General features: G+C 34.8%; 1 protein-coding gene across 1 annotated transcript in view; it reads right to left on the bottom strand.

Annotated features, from left to right (window-relative positions):
• The window catches only part of LOC149416575 (uncharacterized), a 374,680-nt gene that overhangs the window by 208,940 nt on the left and 142,266 nt on the right, over positions 1-23,474 (bottom strand). Inside the window, exons 2-6 of the mRNA XM_089640819.1 lie at positions 19,671-19,858; positions 18,194-18,363; positions 17,668-17,859; positions 14,668-14,978; positions 13,200-13,306 (exon numbers count right to left, since the gene is read on the bottom strand). Of these exons, the coding sequence (XP_089496945.1) occupies positions 13,200-13,306; positions 14,668-14,978; positions 17,668-17,859; positions 18,194-18,363; positions 19,671-19,858 (968 nt within the window). The remainder of the gene's footprint in view (positions 1-13,199; positions 13,307-14,667; positions 14,979-17,667; positions 17,860-18,193; positions 18,364-19,670; positions 19,859-23,474) is intronic.

The following is a 23,474-nucleotide window of genomic DNA, read 5'->3' on the forward strand; positions in this document are numbered from 1 at the left end:
ACGAATTTACTAAAAGTTTATCAGGAAACGGCCTGCATTCCCGTTTTTAACCGGATTTCCAATAATTTTAAATAGATTATTTAAAAAAATGCAATACTCATTTTTCTCCGTCTAGGAAATTAGCTCTAGCTTTTTTGCGCTGAAAATCACGTGTCTCCTCGCAACGGATTTGATTTGAAGATATTCCCGGAATTTTAGCCAATAATAATCGTTACAGGGCGGCATCATGTGATTCGGTTAATCTGGGATAATTCGGGTGTCGCTAGAGCCAACACACAACGTGACGATAATACAGTCATCTGTTAACTAGGCTCCCGAAATTACCGAATCTCATGACTTCAAAGGGGGACACGTCTTCACGTGTAACGCCCCTGAGACATGTTTATTTCTCCTTCATTGGCAATGTATTAGCTACCTACCTACTTTCTTACACCAGCTATTAGTGTGATAGATTTGCATAATGTAATAAGGCATAACGTAATTTCCTCGTGTATACGTGCGTAACAGTTTCAAAATTGGAACCGATGTGTCTCAGAAATGACTTCAAAAATGTAAAATTAATATTTTCAAATCCAGACAAGTGATAAATTACTTACCAATGATATATTTTACATGGCGGTTGTTTTTATTCTTTATTTGAAATGTGCCTCCATATGGTTTACTATTTTTATTCTTTATTTGAAATGTGGCTCCATATGGTTTTCAATTCTAGACAAGCGATAGATTACCTACCAAGGATATATTTTACAAAGCGATTATTTTTATTCTTACCTTGAAATGTGCCTCCATATGGTTTACTATTTTTATTCTTTATTTGAAATGTGGCTCCATATGGTTTTCAATTCCAGACAAGCGATAGATTACCTACCAAGGATATATTTTACAAAGCGATTATTTTTATTCTTACCTTGAAATGTGCCTCCATATGGTTTACTATTTTTATTCTTTATTTGAAATGTGGCTCCATATGGTTTTCAATTCCAGACAAGCGATAGATTACCTACCAAGGCCTCCATATGGTTTACTTTTGCATGCTATTATTAAAAGAGAATAATGTTTAAAAATGAATATAATATTTTTCAGTGTTTTTTCGTTATCTAGCAAATAAATTTCTAACAAAAAACGTTGATTTTGATTACAATTGTTTTTTTTTTGTTAGTTAAATTATTGTTTTCAAGTTAAAAATGGTTGCATTGACCTGGAAATCCTGTCCGAAAAAGTTGTCCAAATTGACACCAGAATTTTCTGCTTTGTAGTTATGATACAAGTGAGAAAATATAAAATGAAACTCTTTTGTAGAACTTCATCAGAAGACCTAGTCTTTTTTTAAAATTAAAAATGTTTTTAGAGACAGGGATTGGTTTGCTACTTCTTTGACAAAGTGGACACACACTCCGAGTCACTTTCGTTTACTTTTCCATTTCAATAAAAATAAACTCGTAGCAACTTGACCGTCCTGACCGTCTTCATGTAATATTTAGTTTCTGATAGTGGTTTGCTTTACTTGGAAGGTTCTTCTCTTAGTTTCCTTTTAAAAGTTTCGACCAAATTATCAGGACTACACGACGAAAAAACTTGGTACTTTCGTAAGTTTCTTTTCTCTTCAAATATGTGTATGATTTGGCTTTCTTTATTTAATTCCGCCATCTGTGGACCCATACACGACACTATGGCAATATTAACATCAATCTGCCAATTTACAAATACCTATGTTTAATTATTGGTACCTACTTATTGAGCATTGGTTCTAAAACCTTGACATTTGCCACCACTATTTTCTTCCTGTAAAGTCTATCAAACTTAACAACAGAACGAACGGGTCGTTTCTACTTCTCGTCTTTGTGATATCGTCTGTAGAATGATTTGGCGGCTTTCTGTGTATTTGTCCTATAACTTGGGATCTTTTCAAAACCCAGGTTCAATCCTTTCTTTTTCAAAAAATCCTCCACTCAGTATCCCCGCGTGCTACTCTTTGCATAGGCGTTTGCGGCTCTTCAACTACAAACTCAACCAGCCTTATGAGATGGAGTCGCCGAACGAACTTAGACTCGAACAGCATTAATGTTGCCAAATTTCGAAATCAGAGCTCCAGAAAATGATTTAGCTTATTTTCCCCTTTTTCAAATATTAAGCTCTTTATTTTGCAAAGGACTCATACCCCCTCCTCCTACGGTTCCCTTTTTCTCAGAAATTCTCTCAAACCACCCCTCCCGGATTATATGGCTCTCTCATTCATTTGTTATCTTGTTTCCTTGACAGCTTGGCTCTTCTCACTCGAGAGTCTGCCGACCCCTGCTTTAGGGAAATCATTCTTTTTGCATAGTATCCACAAGTAGGCCGCCATAAGGTTAGGTTATTTTTGTTGGCTGATGGGTCAGATCGGCGAGTTTACATTAGAAATAACAATGTGAGGTTAACAATTATTTTTATAAGCAATAATTGTTCGCCTGAAACACTCATCCACATTGAAAAAATCTCCTGATAAAAAATACATGACGCCAACGGGACTCGAACCCGTGTCCATTCGATTTCCGGTCGAAAGCTCTGACCACTGAGCTATGGGGGCTTATTTCTTACCCGAGAAAATATTCAATATATGCTAGTGTTTCATTCAACAATTACTGCTTTTTACATTTTTTCACCTGAGAACAACCAACTTTATTAGTGTAGTTTTGGAACGTGAAATATTTTTATTACTAAAACATTATTATTTATGTCGATTCAATAGAACTAAAATTAGTTTGACATACCTGTGCATTTTGTGATCCTTGATGATTTTAAAAAATACAGATTTTACGTCAGGAATAATTTGAGCGATTGCTAATGGGCGGTACAATTGCTATGTAATTTTTTTCAATTAAAAATCTTTTTACATTGGATATACAGGGTATAAAATACAGGGTATAAAATACAGGGTATAAAATACAGGGTATAAAATACAGGGTAATAAAATGAATTGCAATATTGTGAACAATCCTCGTTACCGTTAGCTTTAACAGGAGCGTTAGCGTTTCAAGTGTAAAAATATTCGAAATGAGTGAATAATGGCTGATATAAACATGAAATAATTGTGAAATAACTCCTACGCCAAGCTCAAGAGCTAACACTCTTCATTGGAGTAGAAATTCAATTACATATGTTTTTCACTATTACCCATTATTACCTAATTTTATGTACAATGTAACAATGTTATAAGTTAAAAAATAAAAATAAAAATTTAAAACAAAATGGCGACAAGTGAATGGAAAATATAGTCTTAATTTTTACTCCAAATAAACTTAGAATATCGCTGGTTAAAGTATGTCGGTTACGACCTGAAACATCCTATATGTGCTTTAGAGTCAAATTTAATGTACGTCTAATTTTTAAATTAGGTAATTCATCATAACTTGATTTAGTGAGAGCTAAAACGAATAGAAATATTCAATGGTAAAACAGGATTACCAACGTCGCGAAATAATCGCTCACATGTTACGAATCACAGTTTTCGCAATCTTGGCAACTGGGCGACACGACGCGAGGTGTGATAAAATCACCAACAGCTAACAATGCAGCCACGTAGGTGGAAAAATTAACGATATCAGAAATAGTTTAGCTATTATATATTTAGCTGAAGTGCATTGCCAGTCGCCAGACGCCAGTACCCACAGCACTCTCGTTTTCACAGCGCGAATTGGAAAACTCAGCTACTGGGAAATTTGCAAGGGTTTACGAATTTTCTGTTTCGCGTGTTGATGCCAAGTTGTTCAAAAGCCCCTAAACGTGTGATAGAATAATCAGAATTTTGAAGTTTGATATTATTCTCTCTGAAACTTGACTGACGATTTAAAATTTGTTCATGCAATTATGTTGTTAAAATTGCTTTACAGAGATTAGAGAGCCTACAAACTTCGTACAGACCGTTAACTCCTAAGGCCTCAGCCATATTCTGTCAGACGGTAGGAGTATTTCCGCTTTGCAATTAAATTCAAATACATTGAATATTTCTGAATGTATCAGAAAATTAAAAAAAAGGTTATAAAATACGCTAACATTTTATTATTAGAAGTGAACATATATTTTTAAATATGTTAAAATTAAAAATTTTACTGCAAATATAAAAAAAATTGTTTTCTTTGTGTTTTTTGTAACTAAAATATTGAAAGCGAAAATTGAGCCTAGTTTTCAAAATATGGATTTAACCAACTATCAACTATAATGGGGTTTCATGATCGAAGAAATAGATAAAAAAACTTAGAAATTATTGATTACACTGGCAGTTTTAAGAGTTATACCATAGACATATGAATATTAGTAGACCTGCCCTAAGTGATTAAAAGCGTATTATTCCCCACTCCCCATACCGGTTCCATTGGAGCCGGCTGGGCTCGCGTATGGCCTCCCGTGAATTTAGAAAACGTGACGTCATCATTCTTGTGCGAACTATGGTCGAGGCATCATCGGTTCATTTTACGAAATAACACGGCAAAATGGTGGCTTGTGCTATGAAAACTTGTAAAAATAGACGTGAAAAAGAGAATAAACCCAATTGTCGTATTACATTCCATAAATAAGCATTATTTTACTTTATTTTAAGCTTATTCACATCGTATAATATGGATCAGTGTAGAAACCACAGACATAGGAATTAATAGACGAGAAGATAAAGGCGAGGGGTAAAATCAACTGTTGAAGAACGAAGGGAGTGAAGATGACTGTGATTCGTCAATAAATCAATCTGACAGTAAATAGGCATCTCGCATTATAATATCACCATTTACTTCTTAAAAGTAAAATCTGCTTTGAATGAATAGACATTTTTACATGGGAGCGCAAATTACTCTCCACGTTATGAACAAATTTGCGAAGTCCAAATTCGGCAAAGTAAGGCAGCTTCTATATTCAGAGTCGTAGTTAGTTTCAGAGTATTTAGTTAAGACACTTTTATAAATGTTCATAATTTACTTCCCAGCAACCAACCAGCTTTGTGTTTCGCGTCCAGACGTTTCTCGATGTGATAGTAACAACTGATTCATATTATACGATGTGAATATGCTTAAAATAAAATAAAATAATGCTTATATATGGAATGTAATACGACAATTGGGTTTATTCTCTTTTTTCGCATCTATTTTTACCAGTTTTCATAGTACAAGTAAACATTTTGCCGTGTTATTTCGTAAAATGAACCGATGATGCCTCGACCATAGTTCGCACAAGAATGATGACGTCACGTTTTCAAATATCACTTGAGGCCGTACGCGAGCCCAGCCGGCTCAATGGAACCGGTATGGGGAGTGGGGATAATACGCTTTTAATCACTTAGGGCAGGTCTACTAATATTCATATGTCTATGGTAGAAACATATACTATCACATCGAGATACGTCTGGACGCGAAACACAAAGCCGTTTGCATAAGAATCAGGGATGTGCCTTCGCCTTTTGCGCTTTGATAACATACATAATCGTATCATTTGGAACTTCTATTTTTTCATCTGTTATGTCTTGCTGGAACTCCGTCGTATTAATAAAGGATAATAAACCAATCATTTTTAAATTTATTCCACTTAAATGGCGTTATTACTAAACGAGTTTTGAAATTTACACAACTCATAAACAACACTTAATATAGGATAAATGGTTGGTTATCAATTGTGAAAAATTGGTATGTTTGGAAGTAAAATTTGGATACAGTGAGCATGTTTGGAATGAAAAATGTATGTGTCATTAATGCTGTCCGATGATATTTTTAATCTATTCAAATTAAAAATATTATATTTTTCTATCGCACGTCGCCACCGATCATATATTATCTTTGGAACATTCTATCACACGTCGCAACGGACCACGTGTTAGGTACGCGCGTTATTTCGCATGTACGGTACTGCTGGAACGAGAAGGAGTGCATATCACGTAATGCGCTAGGTTATACCGAGTGGCGATGTGTGATAGAAAAACATGTTTTTGTTTTTAATTGAAAATGTGTCATCGGACGGCAAAATGATGTCCAAATTTTTACTCCAAATACTCTTAGGAATCGCTGGTAAAAGCTGTATGTATATAATTTCATTTGTATTTTTAATTGTTTTACATTTCCATTATCTTCTTAAATGTGAAATGTTATATATATTTTCTTAAGGATTTCATTATTTTATTATTAATAGGAACAGAGCGGTTGTGACAACCCTCCAACATTGGTCAAATGTAGCGATTCTCAAGTGTGCTCATGGTTGGTTGCTGGGAAGTAAATTATGAACATTTATAAAGTGTCTTAACTAAATACGTAAACAAAATATTCGACTCAGAAAATAGAAGAAATTTATTTTGCCGAATTTGGACTTCGCAAATTTGTTCATAACGTGGCGAGTAATTTGCGCTCCCATGTAAAAATGTCTATTCATTCAAAAACAGATTTTACTTTTAAGAACTAAATGGTGATATTATAATGCGAGATGCCTATTTACTGTCAGATTGATTTATTGACGAATCACAGTCAGCTTTCCTCTCTGCGTCCCGCAACTATTGGTTTAACCCCTCGCCTTTAACTTCTCGTCTATTAATATTCATATGTCTGTGAGTTATACACACTAAATCAAAAGCCGAACCATTTTTGACTGCTGTAAAAATTTGCTGTACGTATTTTTGGATGAGAAATCCGAAAAAAAAAAATTTAATTCCATCGAATTTTTTTTTTGATCTTGACAACATATCGGGTCCAAAACTATCTTATATTTCAAGCTGGAACCAACCATACGCATTCACAAAATTTCAATGAAATCGGTTGGGCGGTTTCGGAGATTAGCGTGTACCAACACAGTGACATGGGATTTTCATATATTAAGACAGATCAGCAGATCATTTTCACATTTATAGTAAGGACACAAACTTAAAACGTGAATTCTTTTAATTAAATATTTAAAAAATTATGTCAATCTGCACAAGAGTCCCAACTGCTCCCAACCATCTGGAGCCAGTGAAACTATGGCATCCCCAATTGGGGTAATTTGTGAGGCTGGTAGCGGGGGGAAGGAGATAGTGAGGAGGAAGGTGGGGAAGTACCTGGCTATTCAGATCTGGTCACCTTAATTAATCAAATAAAATTTATTTGCGCACGCTGGGATTAGAACCCGCAACCTCCAGCTTGCTAGTCGAGAACCTTACCTCTCGACCACGGAGGCCGTCAAATTAATATGCAAGTATTTAAACATTTTAGCATAATTTCCGTGTTCTCATTAGAAAAAAACTATTAAACACAATTAAAATGAATGCAAGAGGTTCGAAATATGGAATGAATAACTGTTAAATGGATATTTTAAATTTCCACAGCACAAGATAAGATAGCGCGATGCGTTAAACATACTTGTGCAGGCATTCCCAGAAATTCCCAAAAAAATTGCAACCTTTCAGATGCAGGATCCATTTTCATACGAAACAAATAATCGAGATAGTAAATAGAATTTTAGTAATGTCGATTGGCCCTGCCCCAGATAAAATGGTGATAAATTTAATGTTATTTTGTAATAAATGGAAGTATTACAAATAATATCCTCCAACTTGACTTATGTTCGCTGCCGTCTAACGAGAAATCAAAATAAAGCTTGTAAAACTATAAAACTGAGAGACCATGAAACTTCTCAGAAACAATAAATAAGTTACAGTGAAATATGTTTTACCGTTTGAAACTAATAATCCCACACATGTAGCACTATGTTGGGTCGGTAGTAACATTGACAGATGGCCGTTGTATGATCAATTTCATCAGAAGTAACAGAGCTCGCTCACAGATGGAATGAACTGATGACCTAAAGCAGGGGTGTCAAACTGGATATTCTTAAGGGCCGTTTATAACATTTGGCGTGTGTAAGCGGGCCCGACTCAATATTTAAAAAATAAAACCCATACTTATTTGTTAAAATCTTTATTTAGTTAGATACCTATTTATTATAAATTCAGTAAGTTAAAAAGAATGGTAACAAGGTAAATTATCTTGAGCCGGACACCTGACTTCTCTTGTTTTTGACAAGTTCATTGATGTCGGGTGTCATATTCGTCGTAGTTACTTTTAGAATCGATTGGAGATTTTCATCCGTAAGCCGTGAGCGATGTTTATTTTTATTTATTTTCATAACGGAAAACATCTGCTCGCATAAATACGTACTACCAAACATACACAGGATACGTGCCGCATGATTTCTTATACTTGGATAGTTATTCAAACTCTTGAAATATTGTGTATAAAATGTAGTAACATTAACTTCCTTAAATTTATCCTTTACAATGCTGTCGCATTGGAGATCTATCAATTCCATTTGCAAATGAATTGGTGCCAGTGCAGCATCAAAAGTAAATGGATTGTTGAAAAGTGGGAATTCCATTTTATGCATTTTGCGAAAATCTTCAAAACGACTGTTAAATTCTGTTAAGAATACTCATCCAATTTTGTCTGGTTCACTGTGCCAAATGATTTCACGTGAGGGAAATGATCGAGTGTTTGGTTTTTTATGTGAATTTCCCACAGTCTTAATTTTGTTTCGAAGGCTTGTAAATGCGAATACATTTGAGTGACGATCAAGTCTTTACCCTGTAACTTTATATTGAGGTCATTCATGTGTTTTGTCATATCTACCAAAAATGCACAATCAAGCCACCAGTCGTTGTCATAATCAATTGGCTTGCCTTTTTCTAACATGAAAGCTTGAATAGGGCCACGTAACTCAAAAAATCTTTCCAAAACTGCCCCTCGACTGAGCCAACGAACTTCCGTGAAATAAGGTACATCGGAATACTTTTCGTCCAAATCTTGTAAAAATTGCCTGAACTGCCTGTGATTTAGACCTCTGCTCCTTATAAAATTTACTATTTTAATTACCGGTTGCATGACATGGTCCATTTTTTAATATTTGGATGCGAGTGATTCCTGGTGAATGATGCAGTGAATTCCCACAAAATTTTCTGATATTTTCTGTTTTAATTTAGTCACAACACCCGAATGTTTGCCAACCATGGCAGGAGCGCCATCCGTAGTTATGCTGCAAAATTTATTCCAGCCGAGTTCATATTCTACTATTAAATGCTCAATAGCGGAATAAATATCATTTGCTGTAGTGGTGCCTGTCAATGGAACGCACTTCAATAGTTCTTCACATATTTCAGTCGTGCACCAGACCAGCGCCACCAGCCGGCGTAAGAGAAAAGGTTACGCTCACGCTCGGTGCACGGCGCACCGCGTCCGATGCGCGCGTCTCTTGAAATTACACTGTAAATCAATCGCTTGCAATTTTAAACACGCGTAGGCATCGACTGTCCTCTGAATATCTAAAATCTACAATAAAAGAGTGCGGTTCTGTCCTCCGCGACATAATATTGTCACGTGGTAGCGAGCCGTAATGATGGGACCTGAGTGCCGCATACGGCTCGCGGGCCGTATTGATAGGGTCCGAGGGCCGCATGCGGCCCGCGGGCCGTATCTTTGACACCCCTGACCTAAAGGGTCTACCGTCTTCTCTTCATAAGTTGAAGACCGGAAGACTTATGAAATCATGTCCATTTAGAATAAACTTCCATCAGCTCTTACTTATATCCAGAACTTGGCTGAATTTAAACGGGCTTCTAAAACAAAACTTAAAAAAATTGTAATAAGCCATATTCTCAACCCTCTGGTAAATGTTTGGTTTCGGTTTCCTACTTCTTGTATTTTTTTACATATTGTATAATGTCTACTCATATTTTAATGTTTTATTTTGTCCTGTGCTATAAAAGCACGGTTATTGTTCTCTTCTTATTGCTTTAAATACAGGGTGTATCAACGTATACCCGGAAAATTATAACCAGCCATTCCTGAGCATATTTGGAGTAAAAGTATAAAAAATGTCATTTTACTGTCCGATGAAATTTTTATTAAAATTAAAAATATCCATTCCAACGTGTGGCAAACAATTGTGTAATTGAAAAAAAGTGTAACAGAAAAATATTTGTTTGTTTTTGATTGGAAAAAATGCATCATCTGACACCAAAATCACATTCAAATTTTTAACTCCAAATATGCGCAGGAATTGATGGTTAAAGTCTTTTGGGTACTTGCTGATACACCCTATATACTACATATGATGTAATTTTATTTTATCTTATGGTGGAAAATATTTAAATTGGTTTAATTTACTATTTTTAAATCTTATATACAGGGTGTCCGGGGGTAAACTGCGCTAACTTCGGGGGGTGATTCTACATGATAGTACAAGTAAAAAATGATAAATAGTTTTTTTCGAAATTCGTATATTTTATGTAGTTTTAAGGTAAAAAAGTGGAATTTTGTATGGGAAAATAAATATTGATCTATGGAAAAATATTTTTGTATGGAAAAAAGAAAATTGGAATTTATAATCAAGTTACTTATCTATTTTTACTTCTACCATAATGTAGAATCACCTCCCGAAGTTAGAGCACTTGCCACCAGACATCCTGTATATACAAGGTGTATTGGCACGTACCCGACAAACTTTAACCAGCTATTCCTTAGCACATTTGGAGAAAAAATGTTATGGGCACTTTGCTGTCCGGTAACATTTTTTTTTAATAAAAAATTATTATTTCATATTTTTACCACATGTCATCAATGTTTTATCCTTTGTCAAAGTTTGAAAACCCATCTGGCAATATTTTGTTTGAGTTTCGTTGAATAATGTACGTACGTACCTACGTTGGCGCGCTTTTACAATCACAACGAAATGGCACAGCACCATTCGTCTCATTTTTAACTATTATTATTTAGTGTGTACGAAAGAGCGAGGACACTTTTTGACACACTTGCTAATAACAGCTGTTGAACACGAGAAACAATGCAAATGACAGTGACGGAGTGTGGATTTTTTTATTTATTTTTTGTTTTTAATGGAAAAAAATGTTACCGGACAGCAAAGCGCCCATAACATTTTTTACTCCAAATGTGCGGAGGAATAGCTGGTTAAAGTTTGTCGTGTACTTGCCGATACACCGTGTATATTTTTGATATGTTATACATAAAAAAAAATGCAGTATGTAGCAACAAATGTAATTTGTGTTGTCGGATAGAAGTTTATAACAGTTTTTAAATAACAATATTTCATTTATTTTTCAATAGGTAATAAATTCATGTCAGAGATATAATATTTTACTGGCAATCCGGTGTACGTCCTCTCGTAACAAGAGTGACTCTAATTTAACAAAAAAAACCAGCACAAAAGAACACAAAAGTACCAACAATAAACAAAAACAGGGCTTAAGAAATTATGATATGAACAATATTATCATGAGCAAAGTAAAAAGGATTCTTCATATTTGTTTTCAATGTTGGTTTCAGGCATTTTAAGAATTCTGTGGATTAACTAAAAATTTAATTGTGTAATATTTGAAAGTAAAAGTTAATTTATGAATTAAGAGTGGACCACAAACGTGCAGCATCACGAGTTTAATGATCACACTTAATGCGTAACGGATTTAGAATACAGGCTGTAAAAGTCATAAAGACAGTATCCAGATTCATAAATCTATAGCGAAGAACATTACTACTGCAATTTAATGCTAAATAAATACAGACCAGCTAAGTATACTCCTGCAGAGACATTAACATCTGCGTATTATTCATGAAAGTTATTGTACCATTAAACTCTGTGTTATTATTATATGTTAATTGGGATCAAATATTAGAATTCACTTACAAAGTAATACAAGGCGATTGACACATCAAGGGATAACTTTTAAGTGAGCAAAAATAACTTGTACATAAACTCTGTGATAAGTCAGCTTGACCAAGAGAAAAAAAATACTTGTAAGTAAACTCTGTGATAGGTTTGCTTGACCAAGAGAAAAAAAAAATACTTGTATGCGTTAGGTCAGCTTGACCAAGAGAAAAAAAATACTTGTTAGTAAACTCTGTGATAGGTTTGTTTGACCAAGACAAAAAAAATTCTTGTAAGTAAACTCTGTGATAGGTTTGCTTGACCAAGAGAAAAAGAAATACTTGTATGCGATAGGTCAGCTTGACCAAGAGAAAAAAAAAGTAAATTAAAAAATGTACTAATAAACAAAAAATGTTTAAGGATTTCTTATTTGCGCTTGACAAATCACCCATATGGTGTGATTTAGTAAAAGAAAAATAGTTCACTGGGTAAATACGAGGTGTCACTTGACAAATTGAGTACTGATTTGCTTAGAAATAATATGGGTCTCGAAATGCAATTTAGTTTTTTACAAACATTATTACATATTCTCCTTTCATCCATTGAAAGAAATATAAGTGTACTTCTGACAAATAAAACATTTAAATTGAACCAATTTTTTTTGTTTGATTATGGTCCTATTTTTCTTTAGAGATATTTTGTACATAATGGAAAATAATTGCAAAGCAATCTCCAGATCAAATGAGATCTCTTCTTAGCTTTGAACATGATACCTTCAGAGAAACAGCTCATAAGAATAAACATTAAACCACGATGTCTTAAATAATATTTCCGGACACAAAACAAAAAACTTTCCCCAGCAAAACCATGTTATTTTTTTCTTGCGGTAATAAAAAAAGTGCTAATTTACCAAAGCAAACTTTTTTTTGGGTAAATTATTCAGAACTAAGTAAAAGTTTGCAATCGTGCCAAATGCCAGAACATAAAAACCCGAAAAATTAAAAGATAATTCAAGGAGTAAATTTTTTGCATATTTTGGTGACAATGTTTATTTTGCCGTTGTCAGGCATCTTCCTCGTAAACAGATGTTATATTTAATTTGTGTATTTACCAATTTGCGGTAGTTGTTTGTAAGATGTTGAACATGACACGGACACAGACACAGACACAGATATAGAAAATATAGATTTAAACAAATATCTTGGGACCACTTTCATTCAGGGAATGGCGCATGAGAGCATCAATCTGAATATCACTAAAAAGGTTGCCAGTGTTATTACATAACAATTAAAACCCTTCAAGTGGCTGAAGTAGGTTAGGAAGATATGTGTATAGAGTAAAAGGTGTGCAGACGTACGTCACAAATAAAGGGTTTGATTTAGAAGTGGTTTTCCACGCCGCCCATGGTCCTGAACCACGCTTCATTTTGGACTACACTAGTCTAGAACGGTCTATTGTTTTTCATCAAAGTATAGGGCGCATTATAAAATGACCTGCATTTTACTTACAAAATGGAACATCACATGTACAAAATAAAAATGCATTGAAAGGAAAAGAATACTCACAGCACTTAAAATGATGTGACAAAGCGCGGCTGTCCATAGAGTGGTGGTAATCATACACTGATTTACCATTCAAGTCCTGAGGTCCGTATCCCAGAACACTCAGCATTCTGAAATAAACAATTTCATGTAATTCTAAAATAAACACGGCGTGTTATGGTGACTTTAAAGTGACTTGCTTTCAAACACAGTATTACCTTGATCATCTCAAAGCATCTCAAAAGTAACTGAAAGACAAAGCGTTGGCCTTTAGAGTTATTAGAATTTTACATTGCAAAGATAAATAAAGCCATTATTGTGTTTGAGGGATTAAAAAATGTAATATTTTGAATAAAATATTATGCAATAGAAGAAAGTTATGTACATATATAATATGAGTATTTATGTTGAACGTTAAAACTAATTGGATAAAATGAATGCACTGTTTATTGAACAAAGGGGAAATCAACTGACAAAAATATGAAAATATTTCAGATAGCACATGTAAGATTCCAAAATAAATTCAGTACTATGAAAATTGTTCTCAATTTATCAGAAATGAAAATTATAACTAGTTTTTCTCAAAATAATAGAAGTATTGACTGATGAGGTCAATTTGTTGTAACATAATGTTTGTAGTCCAGTTCGGAATTAAAAAAAGATTACAGAATTAAGTATGGTGGGGGTTAATGAAATAATATGGCTGATAGAAGGTAGTACACAGATGATCCTTAAATCGAGGAATAAATAATAAAATTCTGTAACCAGATTAGATTTAGCCGCCTCGGGGTTGCAATCAATCGGCCATCTTGTATCGAGTGGATAGAAGGTGAGCATCTTGCAAGGGAAAAGGAAATGCGGAAAATCTGGGTAATTTGGCGACTTTTGTTGACAGCCGGGATGTCCGAAGAAACATCCCTAAAAATTTGTCATGAAATCAAAATAAAACAAATATTTAAACAGAAACAAGTGCAGAAAATAAATAATAAAGATGGATTAAAAATGCTTTGGTGTTCATCATTTATGTTTTTTGTTGGTTCACAGAAAAAACTTCCTCCACGGGCCAGACGCTGGATCAACAACCAACAACCCAACTTGACTGTGAAAAACTTTAAAACATTAATAAACATAAAACATTTTATCAGACAATTAATTTAAAGAGATCAACTCAAAAAATTTCAGTAGATAATAAACAATGGTTTGTAAATTTGTCACGTTAAAACAAAATATCAATACACATGTATTAAGTAGATAACCTTTCTTCAATCGAACTATTTAATTCAAAAGATTCCAAAAACATGCAGTGCAACAGAACTGTGCTGTTAAAATGCTAATTTAAGTAATGGGAAAGGAAAAATCAGTAAATCAATCACAATTTGTGTCACAATCTGACTTGACAACATTTACATCACTTCCCATCACATGAGCAATATAAATTAATATTATTTTTTAAATAATTATTTCACAGATAAGTAATGAAATTTATACTTACGTTTCATCCACATAGGTAAACTTCATATCGAGGCTGTGCTTGGACAGGAAAGTCATGCTGTCCAGAGGAACCTCAATATTGGACGGGTGAGGAATAGGTCTCCCGATGGCCACCAAGGACCCGATCTTCTTGAACGGTTTGCACTCCACTTTCTCCGTTGAGGAGTCGTCGTCCACTCCCGAGTCTTCTCCACTCCTGGACTTGATGCTTTCGGCAATGAGGCTCTTGAACTCCGACTTGACGAGAGAATTGTTGTTGGCTTCTAGAGCGGCATTCTCCGTGGTTAGGAGATGTCCAGTGCAATGGATGACCTGAGAAAAAATTATAATTATGAGAAAACTTATCAGTTAGATAATATTTATTACAATATAGGAGAGAATAGGAATACAAAGGTTTTTTTTAAATGTCAAAAACACTCCAACATTAAAAAGGTAGAAAACTTAGATAATAAAATCCTGCTTTATCTACAAAGTTCATTAAAATTAAAAATCACAGATGGCGCTAGTAGTCTTACAGAGGCTTGATTTTCAAAAACAACAAATTTCATTATGACTAGAAAACAAGTAATTTGTATAAAGGCCCCATAGTAAGCGTTAAAAGATGGTTTGAAAGGGAGATATGTAAATACGAATGTTAGAGGGAGGGCACTAATATTAAAACAAAAAAAAAAAAGATAACAACTAAGCGAAAATGGAGACAATATTGTTTGAAATAGAGCAAAAACCCCTTGACAAATGCTTTAGTTGCATTTAAAGATACACTGTGAAATACCTATAACATATTAAATAACAGAACAAAACGTGTTAACAATTTTAGGAGCTTACTTTTTTTTAGCTGATTTTTTTCTATTGAGGGAATTTTATATAATTAACGTTTCAGCATAACAAATGTATAGAAATTATCTTAAAAAATAACATGTGTCTTTTTTGGAACTTAAAAAAGAGTTATTGAGAAAATTGTTATAAATCGGAAGAAATTGGGTATGGTTCATCATTTAGAATCCAACACATTTATTATTACTACATATGTACTACATAATATATATGGATTAACACTGTTTTCCGAAAACAGTTGTGAGACAATTACAGTTTTAAAAAAATTTAAAACACAGCCTTTTTGAAATTTATCAGTGTCACTTGAATTTTTTTTTCTTTAAATAGCTTAAAATGGCATTGTGATTATCCACAAATAATTTGTAATGTATTATTATCTTATTATATAATATATACTTATATTATATAATATATACTTATATTATATATTATTATAATATATTATTATCCACAAATAATTTAACAGAAAAACAGTATTCTCAGCGTGGCCAAACTACTGCATCTATTGTTGGAATGTTAAATTGGTAGATTGGTACGTGGTTGGTATGTATTACACTAATTTACTGAAAAACAACATTATCGCAATAAATTGGTTCAATTGCCTTCAGAGACTTCATTTAATTATTGTAATGTTGAAAAAGATTGTTTTGCTGTAGAGAGAGAATTATAAGAATGTCGATTTTGTGTTCACTGTCCAATTTCACCTATCCCAAAATTGCCACCGTTTGAGAATTGATTTGATTGTTGAAATTATGGTATTTGCTTGCGAAACTCATTGTTTGTGTCACTAGTCATCTATTGGCCACCGGGAGATGAGTATATGAGAAAACCGCACAAGTTTACCTCACACAATTGAAGAGAAAGGTGGGATTCAATCCGCATACTAGTATTTAATAATAATAATACATAATTGGATAACTAGTATAGCGCTGTTTTTGTGAAAATTAACTTCAAGGGTGCTGTAATTTAAAACTCTGATTGCATTTTATTATCCTGAAGAAGAAAATATTTGATGAGACAATCCTACTTTTACAGTTCCCACTTACGGTCTTTAATTATTAAGTCCTAATTTTATGAATGATCCCTTAAGGTCAGCAGATGCTTACAAAAATTATATTAATGTGAACTCAGTTACGTTATAATCTTATTTATTAACCTATCCCATCGTATGTTTGACTTTTGACTAAAATCGACCATAGCAACTGAATTAATTGTTGTGGAATCTTGTGCTGAATTAACTAATGTAATAAAAATGATATTACTTTTGTTTTTGTATTTATTTAATACAAATTTATTTTTTAATATAAGAGGAATTAAAATGATTTTTTAAACTTAAAAAAAAAAATACATAACATGGCAATGGATACTACAATTTACGTAAAAATATACATTTTGTCGAGAGACTTAAATTATGGCTGCTCGGAGGGAAGGCCTTCTAAGATAGCCGCCCTAAATTGTGGCGGCTCAGACGGAATGGGTTAATTATTTAGGGGTGTGTCAAACATTTGAAAACCATCAAATTGACAATCGATTTTTATTTAGTCATTTAATGAGGACTCTCATTCAATGCTGATTCTCGACCCATTTCATCACCGGATCATATTGTGACCAGTGATGAGCATAACATGGTTGTTACACAAGACAGCTAATCATAATATGAAGAAAAAAAATTAAAACAGACTAGAATCGGCATTTAAATGAGACCTCTTAATTGTCAAACATTCTAAATGTCTTTGATCGATGACTTGATGGTCATCAAATGTGAAGTGGTTTGAAATACAACAACTTTAAAAATATATCTAACTGTTTAACACTATATAGCCTAGAGTTTCTAACCGGTCGAATTGGTTGATTTCAATAATAATTACGATTGTGAATTTTGGTAATAATAATTATTTGCATATTTTAAATTCACAACACCAAGAAAAAAAATTTATCCTGGTTTTAGGACAAATTAATTTTATTAGATTAACATTTGTTAATGAAGAGGTATGGTCAAAGTTTTGAAAAATCAAAACTAAAAACATTACCAAAAATTATTGTTAAAAGTCGATCCCCACGAAAATTCTGGTAAAAAGTAGCTCCAAAACCTCAAAAAGGCTATATATAGGCAGTGTGAATCTTAAATAATGTTGTTTTGTTGTAGAGAGTATTGGTGACAACTAACCTTGTAAGTAGCAGACTTAAGGTTGACGTTCCTGCCCTTGCTGGTGAGGGTGCACTTGAACCGGATGAAGAAGGACTTTGGCGCTTCGCCGGCTTCAGCCTTGTCCTGGCCCCGAGTGGAGAGCACCTCGCGGATCTCATCATGGTCACACGGGTGGCTGAACTCGTACACGCTCTGGCCCATCAGATCCATCTGGAATTAAACAACAACTGCATATTAGAATCAGGTTTAGCATAACCGGTCTTCTGGAAGGAAAGAGAATAATATCATAAACAGTCCAAAACCCAAATATATTAGGAAAATACGGACCTAAGCTCTGTGGGAGAGCTATTCATAGCCGAATTGTTAACCAAATAGTAGAAAAGATAAATCTTTAATGTAAAAGGTTCAGATACTGTTGTGGAACCAGAAGACAGCCGAATACCCAATGACAACTCAGCTCAGCGACAGATCGTCGGAATCAAGGGGCACCTTCACGCCGGAGGGGAACCTCATTATGTAAAAGAAGTATTTAGTATTATCTTACCTGGGACACTCCGAGATAATCGCTGACGTTCTCCGAAAGATAGATGAGATCACCGTCCGGGGACATGACCAACACAAAGCCGTCTAGCGCCTTCAGGTAGGACAGGTCCTTGTTCATTGGCTGCTCGTCAGGGTCGTGGGGTACCTTCACCCCCGGAGGGAAGACGGAGACTAGAATGGAAATGCACAAAGTTCAAATACGAGACAAATCAAGATGAAGGTTAAATACTTGAGATAAGAAAATGAGTAAAATTGTTGTGAAAAGCTTTGACTGATTAACCATCACCGTTTCTACGCAGGGGTAGGTAAAGAGGACAGTCCCCCAAACAACTCGGTCTTGGCACACAATTCTTGTTTCAGTAACATTTATACATTGTCTTGTACATAACTTTCTGATATTCTAACTTTTGATATGACTCGATCATGCCATGTCTTCCTCAGGGGTCCCCAAAGATATTAGAAGAACGAGATGTGCTATGAGCAGTTCATACTGTGTGGAATTGTTTTGCCTAGTGTCGCCGGTTTTGTTCACCAATACTACTGCACACCTTCGCTTACGCTAAGGTATCCGCACTAACACATAGAACAGATTTCTGTGCGTACACGTCCCGATAGTATTCAATGTACCCTAATTAGGTAGTACTCCGCCTACTGTCCGGCGGCCAACATAGCATATCTCGTTCTTCTAATATCTTTGGGGGTCCCCGACTTCTTGTAACATTCACATTCGCGTCAAATATTCTCCTTATACCAATTTCTTCCTTTTCTGGCATTACATGCTCAAACCATCTAAATGTCCCTTTCTTAATCTTACTCATTAAGTTTACATCAGCCTTGAATTCTTTGTGGATCTCCATATTTTTCACAAGGTCATACATGGTTTTACAGTGATCTCATTTCCACAGCATATTGTGTTAATGAAATTAATAAGTACAAAGTACTAAGTACATAACATATATTACAGACTTTTAATAGGGGTATTTATGGCACAAAATTTTTCATTTAATGAAAACTTGGGCTGTAATAAAAAAAAATTGTAAAGGGACTTCAGTGTTTTTTGCTATAACCTGGTATTCAATTTCTCCTTGTAATGCTTCAGTAAAAAGTAATATTGATTAAAAAAATTAAAAATTCTATATACATATTTAAGAGCCACTTTTTGGGTACATCTTCTCGAGTTTGCTCCGAAACATTCTGAGAGACGTTAAGCACACTCTGCAAATATGTCTTCTAGACTTCAAAGCATTTTATATTTTCAAATCTTGTTCGGGTGAAGGCCTAAAAGTATGTAAATTAATGGACCTTCGAATATTCAGTATCTTTAGTATTACTGTACTACCGGAAATATAGAACAAGCTATTTTAGAAGTGGTACACCGGAGGACTCCATTCGTAAGTCAATTACGCAAAAAAATGTAACTTCCAGCCTTTCAGCTTTGATACAGATATTATATTCATAAAAGCTTTAAGGGAACTTACACATGGTCATGACGCTGCGCACCTTGAGGTACGAAATGGTCAGGCGCATGACGGAGGCCTTGTCGAGCTGGTCCACCTCCTCACCGGGCAGGGGGAGGGCCTTGGCCAGCTCCGTAAAGATCTCCGTCTCCTTGCTACGCCGGCAGCGCGCCGCGTCGCGCGACTTCTCCTTGCGCTTCTCATTGTTCCTGAAAACAAACAACATTACAAACATTAGATACTGGAAGATGAACGATCCGTATAACGTCTATATCTAGACTCATCTCATGCTATGCGCAGAAAGGGCGTGAGTTCGCTAGCGTTCGTTAGTGACTTGTTACGCCGCGCTTGCCCTTGACGGTAGGGAACAGTTGTTTTTTGCATCAAACCCTAGCTACTCCACAGAGAAAAGTCTGAGGCGACTTGGGCATGCAATCAGAATGCCAGAAGACCATCTTACAGCGAGAAGACTTTCAGTTGGTCGCCCCAGACAAAGTTGGGAAAACATAATGGACGGTGGCCGCTGAATCAGTAAGTACTAGACAGGGACGCCAGGACATAACGTGTGATATTTCGAGCTACAAGACATGGATGGCTCCTCCATGGTAGGTACCAAGGTCCAGGGAATCGTGAGGTTTTGAGAGCATAACAGAGAGGATGTTGGCGAGAGATTTTGACTCAAACGCGATTTCAACTCGGCCACCAACCGAGTTGGAATCGCGATCTTGAAATTATATCAAGACATGAGGGTTTATCATATAAACCAAAAGAATAATAAGTCAGTCTTGTGCAATGAATTGGTAACGCACGAGTCTGCCCAGCAGAGGCTGGTACAAGGCATCTTGCTTCTTGGACAAAGTGCTGGTCGAGTTAGAAAGGCCGGGATTTAGGGGCGGATCTAACGGTCTGGGTTCCCCAGGAGTTCTGTTTATACCCAATGGGAACAAGGGTAAACGGGGTAAATGGGCCCCCGGAACTCGTGCCCATAGGCAGGGGGGCGGCCATGGACCTATTATGGGAGGCCCTGATAGGAAATAAAATCCTGAAGACATAATATGTAAGTTTTGGGGATGTTGTGAAAATGGTACACGTTGAGGACACAGGACTCGGAAATTAATGTGTATTAAATTTTCCAAATGGCCCCAAACACGGAGGGGGCCCCTGCTAGGTGTCAAAACAACCCACATTGAGTACACAGAATTTGGCCGAAAAACATAATATTTGAGCGGAAAATATTGCTTGTGCAATGATGGAGGACTTAGCCTGCATTATATTGGACTTGCCACGCCTGGGCGGGAATCCGACGCATTTGACCACCTAGATTCTAGCCGGTTAAGCTGATATGTTTTAAAGGTTTCCCTTTTAGGCAATAATAAAGATTTCAGAAAATACTAAAAGATTTCATTCTAAAAAATATTCGGCTGCTGCGCTTTTTGTGTCTTCGTGAATGTAAAATTCATATTCCACTCCCTTTTCCTGTGGAAACCACTACGTAAAAAAAAATATATATATTTAAAAAAAAATTACAAATTTGAAATTTGTTTTTTAGGCGTGATTCATATCATAGAATGTCGTTTTCTACTTGGACCGACAGTAACAAAAGGTGTGTGCATTATTTATTGTTATAAAATCATGTAAATCAATAAACGCATTGTAATAACTAGGTACATAGAGTCTCCGCACGGCCATCGAGAACAGTTCATGAACTAGTCTATTAGCTGGTAAATGATAAGGCCTTGGGAGAGAATTACTTTCGTTTTTTTATTCATATTATATTATTTGATTCCGTGCCAGAGTGGGTACTTACGCCAAATTTACCACCTATCAAATACCCACGTAAGCTTCATAGGAAAATACAAAAACAGTGCTTCTTTTATATTAAATCTCCTAGAAAGGGTGGAAGCCTGAATAAGTCTCAGATAAAATTTCGCATTTCTCTGAACGAAACGAATATCTACATTACAAAAACAAAATAGAGGTTCTTTCGATATGTTATTTGTTTTTGTGTTTAATTCGTAGAACTCTATTTATTTTATTTCATGTAAATCAAATTTAATATTGTTATAAACTTTCAAACTGTGGTTACGCCACTTTGAGACGACTTATTGATATGATTCTATTTACCCCCGCCTAATTTCAATTATTTTTTTATTATTTAATAAAAATAAATTTGCTTTCTATGTAATATATACCTTTTAAAATAAGTGAAAAATACGCCACATTATTACGAGACATGCAATACAAAAAAAAAATCTGTCAACTGCAATTTGCATTCACAACTTTATTATAAAAAATAAAAACATTTCTACTACTAAAAGTTTGAAAGCTTGGCTTTCGTAGGTTTGACGAAAAGTGTCGATAAATCTTTTAGTGGGTGTTGACAGGAGAATTTTTGTTGTATAACCTGAATATTACATAAAAACATGTCTGTAAACGACTCTGTAATCAAATAAATTGGGTTCGTACCTACTTAATGGTATCTCCGAGTGATTTCTGTGAATGACAGACCAACAAAAGTCAATGAGATAAAAAATATTGAAATTATAATTAAGAAAAATAAAAAATTCAATTCAACATCTTATTGTGTTATTGCAATTAAATACATTTATTTCAATATATGTTAAATGAAGGAAAACATATGTGATTTTTGTACGATACCGCCTTAAAGTAACAACTGTCTGGACTCAATGGAATTAAGATATCCCCAATAAGGAACTCCAGCGAAACATATTATGGCTTAAAAATATATTCATAAATATAGATCAATAAAGACTGATTATGAATATATAAGTTATCGGGGAAATTATGAAATCGACATTTGCAAAAAAATGGTATTTAAGTTAGAAGGTTCTTATTGATAAAAAAAGAGACTAAAGTTTCTCACTGGCGAACATTTGAGAGGGTAATGAAGTGGGGAGGGAAACAAAAACGGGGAGGAGGAAGATTGTGAAATACCGTCTACATCTTTCGAAACTTTCCTGCCGCCGGTTTAACACGTCACAAACCCGTATTAACCCTTCCCTTACGGTGTTCCAAAAATTACTCGTCCTCCGGTACTATATAATCGGTAAATATTCATATATTGAAATTACTTAATGCAATATTTAAATGTATTACGGGGAATACCTAAAATTTTAACTCTGTGCTTAGTATATAAAGAGAGATATTTTATTAATTAGAGCCGATGTTCACTCAGTTGAGAGCACCGGCAAGGAAAGGTTAAACCACGAACTTACTGGTTTGTTAACCCGAAAGAAACGGAGTAGGCCCCTGGTTGCTAAACATATAAACCACTTCAAGGAACGATTCAATTCTGAATGGTGATCGTTACCAGGGCGAAACTAATCATAGGTAATACCACACTAATCATAAAATATACATATTCATTATAATACTGTCAATATCACTCTGATATTACCATAGCATTAACACAGCGATATTATGCTGTTGAGAATTGTGTTCTTTTGATCAAAATAATGACTCGTTCAATATCTCACAAACAGGTGAGTTAAAATACAATTATAAACACATTCAATTTTTACGACTAGGTCAGCTGGCCCAGTTTGATTCAATCGCCTTTCATCCTAATATTATCAAAGGTGCTGACCGTAAAACCGTGATTAAACTTCGCGCAACAAAAAAAAACGGCCGGCAAAACAAACACAGTCATTCTTGCATGTGCTCATTTTACGATCAGTTCGTCTGTAGTCCATTAAATTTAATATCGTATTTTGATACGATAATAGTATGTATGAAGTCTCAATAGACACGATAAAGACGTCACAAACACGTATTTAATAAAGGCGGTGGGATGTAATTCTAGTT

The sequence above is a fragment of the Hesperophylax consimilis genome, chromosome 16 (assembly GCF_061612785.1).
Source record: "Hesperophylax consimilis isolate HC1 chromosome 16, BYU_Hcon_1.0, whole genome shotgun sequence".
Classification (NCBI taxonomy): domain Eukaryota; kingdom Metazoa; phylum Arthropoda; class Insecta; order Trichoptera; family Limnephilidae; genus Hesperophylax; species Hesperophylax consimilis.